Below are 12,468 nucleotides of genomic sequence, written 5' to 3' on the forward strand. Positions count from 1 at the left end.
CGGGAAACCTACAGAAAAATGTGTAAACGCGTCCTGCATGGAAGTACGGGTTTCCCGACCTCAAAACAGTCCCCCGCATGAACGCACCTCCAAGCTAAAATCCAGGCCAACAACTGAACATAGTCTGTGACCTGATACTGAAGACTGTAGTCGACCCTGTTACTGTAGTGAACGACTTGGCTGGTTAGTCCCCCTCTCTCTTTCTGTACCTTCTTTGCTCTGCAAATTGCTGACCAGTATGTTCTCTAATTTCCAGTCTCTCCACACGTGGATTGTATTAGCCCAATAATCCACTGCCCATTCCATCGCTCCATCTAACCGTACTCTTTTATAATATAAAAGCAAAATACTGCGGATGCTGGAAATCTGAAATAGAAACAGAAGATGCTAGAAATACTTAGCAGGTCAGGCAGCATCAGTGAAGAGAAAAACAGGGTTAACGTTTCAGGTCAATGACCCTTCATCAGAACTGGAAAAAGCTGAAGATGGAACAGGTTTTTAAGCAAGTGCAGGGGCAGGGCAAGGGGTGGGGGGGGGGGAGTAAAGAACAAAAGGGAAGGTCTGTGATAGGATGGAAGGCAGGAGAGATTAAGAGACAAAAGGGATGATGGTGCAAGGCAAAAGGAGATGGTAATGGGACAAGTTAAGAAACAAAAGATGAGTCTAGATGAGGTGTAAATGGCGAAGGCAGAATGATCGACAGCTGCCTCTTTTATAGTTGCTTCACTATCATTAACTTTACCAGACAGCAACAACCTCAATTACTTTCCCTGACTCCCCAATTACATGTTCACAGGATGATGCAACCTTCTTGATCCTGAAAATACCCCTTTCAGAATTTTGAAAACATCGATTAGTCCATCTTGAAATCCTGTTTCCAAGAAAAACAAAGTGCTGGTACATCACAGCACCGAAGGCCATTCGGCCCATCATGCCCGTGCTAGCTCTCAGAAAGAGCTATCCACCTAGTCCCATTCCCCTGCCCTTCCCCAAACCCTTTTCAATTTTCCTTTTTCAAATATCTATCCAATTCCTTTTTAAAAGCTGTTGTGGATTCCATGTTCTGATGGCCCTCTGTAAAACGAACATTTCCCCTCTCTTCATTCTATTAATGATTGTCTTACATCTATACCCTCTAGTTACTGGCCAGTGGAGACACTTATCTTCTATTCACTTATCTTCTCTTTAACCTTTCCTCACAACTATAATTTCTTAACACCAGGAATTATCTTCATTGCTCACTCCATACCCTCGCAAGGTCAACAATGCCCTCACTCTCATTAGGTTATCAGCATTGCGTGCAGTATTTCATATGGGAGCTGAGCAACACCTTTATGGCAACGACCTGTTGAGATGTGTACTCTGTACCTCTGCTAATAATTGCCTTTTTGCTGTAGTTAATCTTTGTCCCGACAATTTAACAAACATCCTTAACATACAACCAGAGGGCAGTAAAAGGTGTCGCACTGTCACTGGGAATCGAATGGGGCAATTGGCCTTCAATTTTTTGAGGCTCACGGTTCAAATTCAGCCCCAACCGCTGGAATTGAAAGCCTACAGATTGTACGTAAAATGAATGTGGGCAGCCTTAACAGCACAGCACTCTCCGATCAGAAAGGGGCTCGAGAAATGGAAAATATCCCACCGGAGCAGTCGGGGAATCTCTTTCTGAGGCTGAGGATAGAGGGAGCTTTAGGCTGTAGCTGCCTGTGCCGTGTCCGGTGCTGGCATCAGATGTCTGAAATGAGAAAGTGTTCCATTCCCTGGGAATGAGTACAAAACAAAGTCATCACTGTATTGATTTCTTTGTGGGTTCAATGACGAGACATTTATGAAAGAGAATGAGTTTTTATCTAAAGTCTGTTCAACTCTTTATACAGCATTTACAGGAGACATGATGCTAGTGATCCATCTAGAACGAAACTGAAACTAAACTGAACTGCCTTGCTTGTCTCTGTCACATGCCCTCTGCTGGTCAGGCACAAGCAATCAATACATGCAATCATGCTGGTAAGGCATCATAATCGAACAGGCAAATACCATCTCTATTTGCTGATATCATTACATCTCCTTTTCTTAAAACAAAAGTATTTTACTTTTAACTAACAACATGTTTTCTTTGTATTAATCTGCATTTTAACTGTAACACTTAATGAACTTACATTATCATTATCATGATCAAGGTTTTTTAACCTTGCTTTGTGTGTTCACATGAAATATGTCAATACACTAGAACTTGAAGAAAGAATAAGATAACATTACTTCCTTCTATAACAATAGTCCTTAAATTTGCTCAATGAGTCTCTCAGGAGGCTTCACGTGTCTTGAGGATTTTCTGATTGATTGTCCTTGAATCTGAGTTGTTGCCTCAGATGATGTGTTCTCAGCTGTGTGATCAGGTTGTTCAACAGTATCAGTCTCTTGACCTGCTGTGTGATCAGGTTGTTCAACAGTATCAGTCTTATGACTTGCTGTGGCTGGTCCCATGAGAAGATCTCGACGATTTCTTCTCAGAACAGCACCCTCATCTGTCTGAATGGTGTATGATCTTGGTTGAACTTCACTCAGGACAGTTCCCTTCTGAGTCCGTGTGTTTGTTTTGTCTTTGAACCTTACTTGGTCACCAGTGTGGAGTTCAGGTAGGTTTTGTGTTCCTCTGTCATAGTAGTACTTTTGCTTTTCTTTCTGTTGTTCTTTGAACTTCCTCACTTTCTCCCCCTCTTTTGTTTTCAGGAGGTTCTCCGGGATGGGTAGGTTTGACCTTAGCCGACGTCCCATCAGGAGTTGGGCTGGTGACTTACCACACTCGAGCGGCATTGTGCGGTATACAAGCATGCTTTGGTAGAAGTCAGTTCCACTGTCTTTTGCCTTGTACATCAGTCTTTTCACTGTCTGGACCGATTTTTCCACTAATCCATTGGACTGTGGATAGTGAGGACTTGACGTTGTGTGGACAAAGTCCCACTCTTTGGCAAAGTGTCGGAAACTTGCATTGTAAAACTGGGGTCCGTTGTCTGTGAAGACCTCGCTTGCCACGCCATGTCTGGAGAATATGGCTTTCATGCATGTTATCACAGCATCTGCAGTGGTGGTGTACAGTCTACAAACCTCTGGATACAGGGAGTAATAGTCTGTGACTACAAGATAGTCCTTCCCTTGATATACGAACAGGTCAGCGCCTACCTTCTGGTAAGGTCTGTCTGGCGCTGAGTGTGGCTTTAGTGGTTCTACCGGATTGCTTGCTCGATATTTCAGGCATATTGTGCAATTTGACACCTCATTTGTCACATCTTGGTTGATTCGTGGCCAGTACATCACCTCTCGTGCTCTTTTCTTACACTTTTCGATTCCCAGATGTCCTCCATGGATCTTTTTTAACATCTCTTTTCTCAGACTCTTTGGGATAACTATTTTACTTCCTTTGTAGATGATGTCTTCGACCACTGATAGTTCCGCCCTGCAGTTCCAGTACTCTGCCATGTCAGGTGAGCAGTCTTGCTTCATGTTGGGCCATCCATCCAAGATGCTTTTTCTCAGTCATCTCATTGTTTCATCTTTGTTTGTCTCAGTCTTTATGAGCTCCATTTTTGCATCTGCTATGGGCAGTGCACTTGTGATCATGTCCACGTAGGCGTTCACTTTTTCATCCATTGTGGTGTTTGCGGGCTCACTTGGGTCAACAGCTCTGGACAACGTGTCTGCTGTATACATCAGTTTACCCGGTGTGTACGCAACATTCAGTGTATAGCGTTGCAGCCTGATCATCATTCTTTGTATTCTAAGTGGACAGCTATTTAGTGGCTTTTGGAACAATGCAATCAAGGGCTTATGGTCAGTCTCTACACTGATTGCTTGTCCTGCCACAAACTGGTGAAATCTTTCACAGGCGTATGTGATGCTGAGCAGCTCCTTTTCTATTTGAGCATATCGCGTCTCCGCGTCTGTCATTGAGCGCGATGCATATGCAATAGGTTGCCAGTAGTCATAATTTTGCAGAAGAACGGCACCGAGCCCACTCTGTGATGCATCTGATGATATCTTGATGGGTCTCGCTGGGTCATAAAACCTCAGAACTGGTTCCTCTGTGAGCAGTTTCTTTAGATCGCTCCATGACTTCTCATGCTCATGATTTCATTCCCATTCTATGTTCTTTTCAGTTAGTCTTCTCAGTGGCGCCATCTTTTCTGAGAGGTTGGATATGAATTTCCCCATGTAGTTGATCATTCCATTAAACCTCTGCACGTCCTTTTTGCATTGTGGCTTTGGCATATTCTCAATGGCGGACACCTTTCTGGGATCTGGTCTGATGCCCTCACAGCTAAGGATATCTCCCACGAATGTCAGTTCTGTCACCCCGAGCTGGCATTTCTCTCTATTCAGCTTCAGGTTTGTTTTCCTGTTGCTTCCAGCACTTTTTTCAGTCTCTCGTCATGCTCAGTTCTCGTGGTTCCCCATACTATGATGTCATCCATTGATGTATCAACTCCCTCCAGGTGCTCATAGATCATATGGATAGTTTTGTGATACACCAGGAGCTGAGGCAATGCCAAATGGTAACCTTAGGAATCTGTATCTGCCAAATGGACTGTTGAACGTGCACAGTCTTGAACTTGCTTCATCCAATTTCATCTGCCAAAATCCTAATGATGCATCTAACTTGCTGAAATACTTTGCATTTGCAAACTGTGCCATGATTTCCTCACGTGTAGGAAGCTTGAAGTGCTCTCTCTTTATTGCTCTGTTTAGATCTCTTGGATCCAGGCAAATTCTGAGCTTTCCATTCTTTTTGTCCACTACGACAAGGGAACTCACCCACTCAGTTGGCTCATCTATCTTCCGAATCATGTTCAGGCTTTCCATCCTGTCCAACTCTGCCTTCAGTTGCTTTTGAAGAGCAAACGGGACTTTTCTGCATGGATGTATGACCGGTGTCATACTTTTATCTACTCTGATCGTGTGTTCTCCTGGAATGCAGCCTAGACCCTTAAATAGGTCGTTGTACTCTTTCATGAGTTCATCATAGACTGTCTCTCCTTCGCTTTCCAGAACGAGGACTCTCTTTACCAGGTTCAGTCTCTCACAGGCTTTTAAACCTAGTATGGCTTGCACATCCTTTGGCACCACGATTAATGCTAGTGTGTGCTCTCTGTCCTTCTGTGTTACTTTGACAATGCATCTTCCTTTCACTGATATATCAGTACCTGAGTATCCTGTCACTTTCACTTTTATTCCATGTATCTTTGGTCTGGGTCTAATTTTCTTAAAATCAGTCTCTGATATCACATTAACTTGTGCTCCAGTATCCAATTTAAATGGAATGTGTATGTCATTCACTTTTAGTGTCAACATCCAGTCTCTTTCTTCTTTTTTGTTTTCAGACACAACATCTACATAGAACTCCTCAATCTCGCTTTCATCTACTGTATGGACTTTGCTTTGTTGCGCTTGGTTCTTGCAGCAACGGGCATAATGGTTGTTTTTGTTGCAACTATTGCATGTTTTACCATATGCTGGACACTTTCTTGGTGGATGCTGTGTACCGCATCGACTACATGACTTTCGATTGTCCCTTTCATTTTTGTTCGCTGGCCACGCCTCTTTTTTCACATTGGCGCTCTTTTTGTTAACCGGTTTGTGTCCGTTCATTCTCACTGCATCCACGTTGCAGCTATTGTCACTGAACAGCTCCTTTGCCTGCAACTTCACAGTCTCTGTAGCCCTACACAGTGCTATGGCTTTTCCCAGGTCTAGATCTTGCTCTCTTAGCAGTCTTTCCCTTAGACCATTATCTGGAATACCACACACCAGTCTGTCTTTTATCAGCGAGTCTGTCAGTCCCCCAAATGCACACGATTTGCTTCTGTTTCTCAGTTCAGTCACATACTGATCAATAGTCTCACCCGTTTTCTGTACACATGTGAAAAATCTGTGCCTCTCAAACATCACGTTACGTTTAGGTATGCAGTAGGCCTCAAACTGTTCCATTATTTTATCTAGCTTCATTTTGTCTCCATTAGCAGCGAATGTGAAGTTATTATACACCTCCAGCGCTTCATCACCCACGACATGTAAGAACAGTGACGATTTCTTTTTATTACTTTTCTCGTCAGCTCCGATTGCCGCTAAATACAACTCTAAACGTTGTTTGAATCTCCTCCAATTTTCAGCCACATTACCTGTCAACTGAAGCGTCGCCGGTGGGAGTAAACCTTCCATTTTTCACTTCGTTAGCTATTCTCTAATGGTAAGTAACGATGTTCTCTTTTGGCTTGCTAATCTGTGGAGAGCTGATTTAACTTCAGATTTTTCCTCTTCATCTCTTTCAATCACTTCTGACACCATGTATTGATTTCTTTGTGGGTTCAATGACGAGACATTTATGAAAGAGAATGAGTTTTTATCTAAAGTCTGTTCAACTCTTTATACAGCATTTACAGGAGACATTATGCTAGTGATCCATCTAGAACGAAACTGAAACTAAACTGAACTGCCTTGCTTGTCTCTGTCACATGCCCTCTGCTGGTCAGGCACAAGCAATCAATACATGCAATCATGCTGGTAAGGCATCATAATCGAACAGGCAAATACCATCTCTATTTGCTGATATCATTACAATCACTTGCTGCTGCTTTACCTTCACAACAACAACTTGCATTTATATAGCGCCTTTTAATGTAGTAAAACGTCCCAAGGCGCTTCACAGGACCATTATCAAACAAAACTTGACACCGAGCCACATAAGGTGATATTAGGACAGGGCTTGGTCACAGAGGTAGATTTTAAGCAGCGTCTTAAAGAAGGAGAGGTAGAGAGATTTAGGGAGGCAATTCACTGCCTATAATTCTGAAAGACATAGCATGTATTGTATTTTATTGGGAAGAGTTTGAAAGACTCTTCCCTCCCCCATATAAGGGACCATAACTAATCCATCTCTACTTCATTGCAGCGGCAGACAATCGAACTGATTCCCGTGACCAAAGTGCACTTCCAGTGGAAAGAACGAGAACACGGCTACTTTGTGTACGGTGCAGAAAACCACGTCTACGCTCCGGACTATCCCAGCAAGTGCCTCTGTACCATTCTCTGATCCCCATCCTTTAATGCCCTTCGGAGGGTGACCTTAAACTGAGGGCCCTGCCTGCCTGATCTACGAGCTTGAAAAGGGGGGGGAGGTGTGACTCCGTGACCTTATTTAGAAAAGCATGGGGGCGTTCTTCTGCGATTCGGGACGACGTACCTTTCTCAATCAACACCAGCAAAAAAACAGGTTCATCACTCAAACATCTCACTGCTGTTTGTTGGATCTTAAAAAGTTGGTAAATTGGCTGCGGCCTTCCCTACAAATCGATCGCTGCCCTTGATCGTCCTTTATTGTGCCTAAAGCGGTTTGAGAGGGGTGATGAGGCGCCACGGAAATGCACGTTTTCCTTTTGCCGACTCCCAGCAACCCCATAGTTTTACTTCTCCGGGATGTATTTAAAATCCATCGGGGAAAAAAAATCACTTCCCTCGAGCTCCGCGAATTCTGGTGCCCGGAATCGCACAAACTAGGAAGGTCGTCGGGTGAAGGATCCGATCCGTCTTGAGTTTGCTCTGGTCAGTCGGAGCAGTAGTTGAGGTGCGCCTATTGGCCTCAGCACCCTGGGTTAGGGAGGGGAGAAATTAGTCAATTAGTCAGGCTTATCCACACCTGTTCACATCCCAGTGTGCCCCCCCCCACCCCCCGCACCCCGCCACCCGCCACTGGAAAATGTGCACACCTAGATGTTGTAAACAGGCAGGACCAGGCTTTGGCTGTGACTTTTTAAAATATTATTCGTATATATTTTACAAATTAAAAAAAAAGTTTAGAACAATGTGTGAATCATTCTTCAGCCCTCCTCTGATGATGGTACTGACTCGCGCTGGGGTATAGTTTCACACGCTGGGGTATAGTTTCACAATCAGTCTATACTCATAGCCGGCAATTATTGCCCATCCCTCGTTGACCTTGAGAAGGTGGTGGTGGTAACCATGGTCGAATAGCCTGCTGATAGGGCCAATTTTCCTTTGCCGTGATCCCTACGTGTGCCTACTGTTGAGATGTACAGTAGAAGAAGATTGGGCAGAGACCCGATCTGCTGGGTCTTGGTCCCCTTCTGGTTTGCTCCAGGAAAAGAATGTTTTCCAGTGGGAGAGGGAGTTGGAGTGCTTGTACATGGGCAAGTGACGGGCAGTCATGCAAATGAGATGGGAGGAGCCTAACCGGGCTTACCCCACTCTTTCCCCCCCTCCCCCCTCCCCGTCTTAGGTACACCTAGCTTGTGCCCATCTGGAGGGGCACCTATAGAGGACAGTAGCCCCTGTGCTTCATCCCACACACCCCTCCTAGATTGAAGACCTCAAAAGGTAAGTAAAACTTTTTTTTTCAGGTCTCCAATCGATTCTCAGGAGCAGAGGCCTGGCTGCTGGCTCTCAGGTCCACATCATTGGCTGGATTTCAGGGCAACACCTAGGCCTGGGCTCATGACCTGAAAGCGTCGATCCAGCTCCATACGTCTGGGCGCCCAACTAGCGCCCAGGTGTGGCAGTGGAGAGGACAACAGCCCTTTACTGTCTTGGCCTTCACATGAAGCCTGCGTAGGTACCAGAGGGCTGTCCGCTTTTGTAAACCAATACCCCAGCGCGAGTCAGTACAGTCATCGGAGGAGGGGGTGAAGAAGAAAGAATAATACACACATTGTTCAAAACTGTTTTTAAATTTGTAAAATATATACAAATAATATGTATTTGAGTGTATAAAGTAAGCATAACTGTGTATATATAGATATTCTATATACTAACAGTGTATGTCATACAATAAAACTATCAGTGTGCATTATATCTATAATGAAGTAAAAAAAAAATCAAGGCATTTAAAGACACAAGACAATTACATTGATAAATGTAATCATGTTATTGTAGTGAAATATGCAATTTTTTGATTTTTAAAATTTTGTTTAAACCCTTATTTTGGACATTAGAAATTTCAGTTACTGAGGAGAAAATGGCAGTTGGGAAAAAAATCATAAAGCATTTTGAAAGATTTGTGGAACGTGGTGGCCAGATTGTAAATATGTCACTCTGCACATAGCTAAGCCCCATTATAAATACGGACATAGTCATTTATAATGAGAAAAAAGTTAAAACAAAAGATATGACAAAAACATGACAGCAAGAAGTCAAGTACACTCAGGAAGCGCGCAGAGATATAAGATTTTTAATAAGAACTAGATATAAAATAAGGACAGAAAATAAGACTTTAAAATGGGGACTGAATTACATCTGGTCCAATTATCCCGCACCTTCTAATTCACCTGAACATTACATCTGATCTTGACTCTCCATGTGCCGTACCTGATGAGATTGGCTAGTAATATATTAAAATCGACTTCTATATGCTCTTTCTGTCAACTTTTTCCATTATGAATTGCAAATGCATTTTAATGGAAACTGCCTATATAAGCTTGTCATACCTTATTTATGCTCTCACCAGTAGAGGTGCTGCAGTGCCACCACTGGTAGAAGGGTATAATTACAGTGTGACAGGTTTACATAGAAAATTCCTGTTATTAATGTGGATTTAGAAATTTATAATGGGGAATATAAAAATAAGGACAGAATGTATGACTATAATGAGTCTGAATGACATTGGGTGCCCTGGTCCAATTGACCCCCCAGCCTCTAACACCACTTCTCCTTAAGACTACACTTGGTCTTGACTCTCCTTTTGCAACTTCACAAGAGGTCAACTAGTAATTACTTAAATCACAACGTGCAGTTTTTCAAATGAGAGGGATTTCTGATAAAAAGAGGTAGATTCGCTAATCTGCAAATAAATGGGTTAACTAACTTTGTTCACAAGGATGGCGGAAAGGTTGAGAACCATTTGTGATAGTGTGGAGCAGCTCAAACTCCATGAGCTGTTTTGGCAACACATACACAACCTCAGAGAGGCAGAATGATTGATGAATGACATAACCTTAACCACCAGCTGACAACTTGACCCAGACTCACCAGAGTCTAGGTGGAAGTGCTTTCAGTTCAAATACTGCCCCAATAGAGAGCTGTATCTTGTATCTTTGTTAAATGTTAACTTTACGGCTTCCCAGACATGCAGGGAGTAATTTTGACTTTGTGCGATAGTCTAAAATGGGTGATAGCGAATCGGCAGCCCCTTTTACATCTTTCCCCATTTTTATTTCCATTGACTTTGGGAGAGCTGTAAAACAAGCTGCTGATTCGCTATCACCCGTTTTACAATATCGCACAAAATCAAGATCTACCCTGACGTATTTCGGTCACTCTGTTAACGTCATTTCTGGGGAGAGGCTTCATGGAGTCATTTAAGTGCCGCCACGGGTAAACTAGGTTCTTTCTGGACGGACATGCTTAGATGGGCAGGATGGCCTTCCTCGTCTCCATCTATTGTGTGGAGTGGGCCAGGCTGGGAGCTACTCTGGTGCTACCTGATCCTGTGGAACCTCTACTGTCTGAGGACTCTGTACATTGAGTCTGTAGCTTTCTCTGGGGTCAGGCAGCTCGCGATAGGACACCAGGCTGGTCTAAGGTTTCCGGCCACAATACAGTGAATGGAGCTGCTCTAAAACTAACAGCATCAGAGCATGGTGTAAGGAAGGAAACCTGAAATGGCAGGTCCCTAACAGGCACAGCGTTCAATGACATTTCAGTACTGGTAATAGGTATATAGGGTAGATCTTGTAAAACAGATGGTAGTGAGTCGGCAGCCATTTTACATCTCTCCCCATTTCAATCTTCAATGGAAATAAAAATTGGGGGAGGTGTAAAATGGGCAGCCAAAGTCAAGACCTACCCCATAGAGAGATGAGGAGTAGTTTAAACAGCAAGTACTCTCCATGAACTTCCTTCTCCTGTAGAGTCCCATTGTTTCTTCTTTCTCTGTGGATGTTAAGCCTCAGTTTACACCGCCCAGGTTTGGAGTCTGTAATCCTGGCATATGGGCGCCACTTGTAGACCTAAGGGTCCAATAAAGTGCGCCACTGGATAAGTAGTGCCCAAATAAATGAATGTGTGTGATATAAATGAATACCATTCACTTTATAAATAAAGAACAGTTTATTTATAGTCTGTCAATGTTTTATTCTAGTATTGTCCAACACATTGTCACCCAGTATATAATAGTGGCACCAAGCCCAGTCACTGAGTGTTTCCAGCCAGCAGATGCTTCCTGCTGTTCTACTTCAGCAGCCCTCAGAGGCTGTTGTGGACACTTTAATCTCCAACACCCTTCCACCACCTCGTGCTGTATGCATATTGCAATGGCTACATATAGTGACACCACTATTCCCAGCCAGAATGGAGATGATTGGGTAATTCCCCCGTCAATCACGCCTGGAGTCACTGCTGTAAGTGACTGGGTTTGATTTTACGCACAGAATTTGTATGTAGCTATCCTCCACTCACTGCATTTTGCTGGAAAAATAATCCTGCTATTATCGGGAAACTCTGCTGTAGTTTCAGTCATGAGTTCGGAGACTCTCAAGTCCCGCCCACCTCCAACTCATTGGCTGACACATGTATTGTCTCTGGAGACAGCACTATAATACAAACAAGCTGGTCCCAGTGCCCATAGAGGCACGAATTACATTTGTGACAAATTACGTTTGATTCAAGGGATGTGGGGATCGGGCGGGAAAGTGGAGTTGAGGTCGAAGATCGGCCATGATCTTATTGAATGGTGGAGCAGGCTCGAGGGGCTGAATGGCCTACTCCAGCTCCTATTTCTTATGTGCTTATGTTCTGGAGGCCCCAGATGTCAATGGCAGCTATTTTGTTTTGGCTGTGGATTGGCTCAGCTCGGCTCTGCTCTGAGCCTACCTGTACAGGCCAGCAGTGTTCTATTGCATTCTTGGCATGCGAGAACTTCCCTCGGCATCTGTACCAGAATTCAAAGTCGTAATAGCGACTCTTGAAGATCCTACTCAAGAGACTTGAGGGCAAAATCTAGGCTGACACTCCAGTGCAGTACTGAGGGAATGCTGCATTGTCGGCGGTGCCGTCTATCGGGTGAAACGTTAAAAAACCGAGGCCCCGTCTTCCCTCTCTGGTGGACATAAAAGATCCCATGGCCTTATTTAAAAGAGATGGGGAGTTCTTACCCGATGTCCTGGCCAATGCTGATTCTTTAACTAACATCACTAAAACAGATTATCTGGTCATTATCACATGGCTGTTTGTGGGATCTTGCTGTGCGCTAATTGGCTGCCAAAGTTCCTACATTACAACAGTGACTACACTTCAAAAATACTTAATTGGCTGTAAAGCACGTTGGGATGTCCTGAGATTGTGACTGGCACATATAAATACAAGTATTTTTTTTAATTATTTTACAAATGCTTCACATGTTAGGCATCTCCAGCCATCAATGTTTGCTGCAGCTTCCTAAACAAGCTCCATGGTTTGAGGGTA

At 43.7% G+C, this 12,468-nt stretch overlaps 1 protein-coding gene across 3 annotated transcripts in view; it reads left to right on the forward strand.

The window, feature by feature from the left end:
* The window catches only part of LOC147110887 (protein SSUH2 homolog), a 107,441-nt gene extending 96,317 nt beyond the window's left edge, over window positions 1-11,124 (forward strand). For all 3 annotated transcript variants that reach the window (XM_086001269.1, XM_086001268.1, XM_086001266.1), the window contains one exon: window positions 6,947-11,124. In XM_086001269.1, the coding sequence (XP_085857395.1) occupies window positions 6,947-7,087 (141 nt within the window). In that variant the 3' untranslated portion in view covers window positions 7,088-11,124. The remainder of the gene's footprint in view (window positions 1-6,946) is intronic.
* Window positions 11,125-12,468: the final 1,344 nt, after the last annotated feature.

The sequence above is a fragment of the Somniosus microcephalus genome, chromosome 11 (genome assembly GCF_052327205.1).
Source record: "Somniosus microcephalus isolate GS21.2 chromosome 11, FLI_Smic_1.0, whole genome shotgun sequence".
Taxonomy (NCBI): Eukaryota; Metazoa; Chordata; class Chondrichthyes; order Squaliformes; family Somniosidae; genus Somniosus; species Somniosus microcephalus.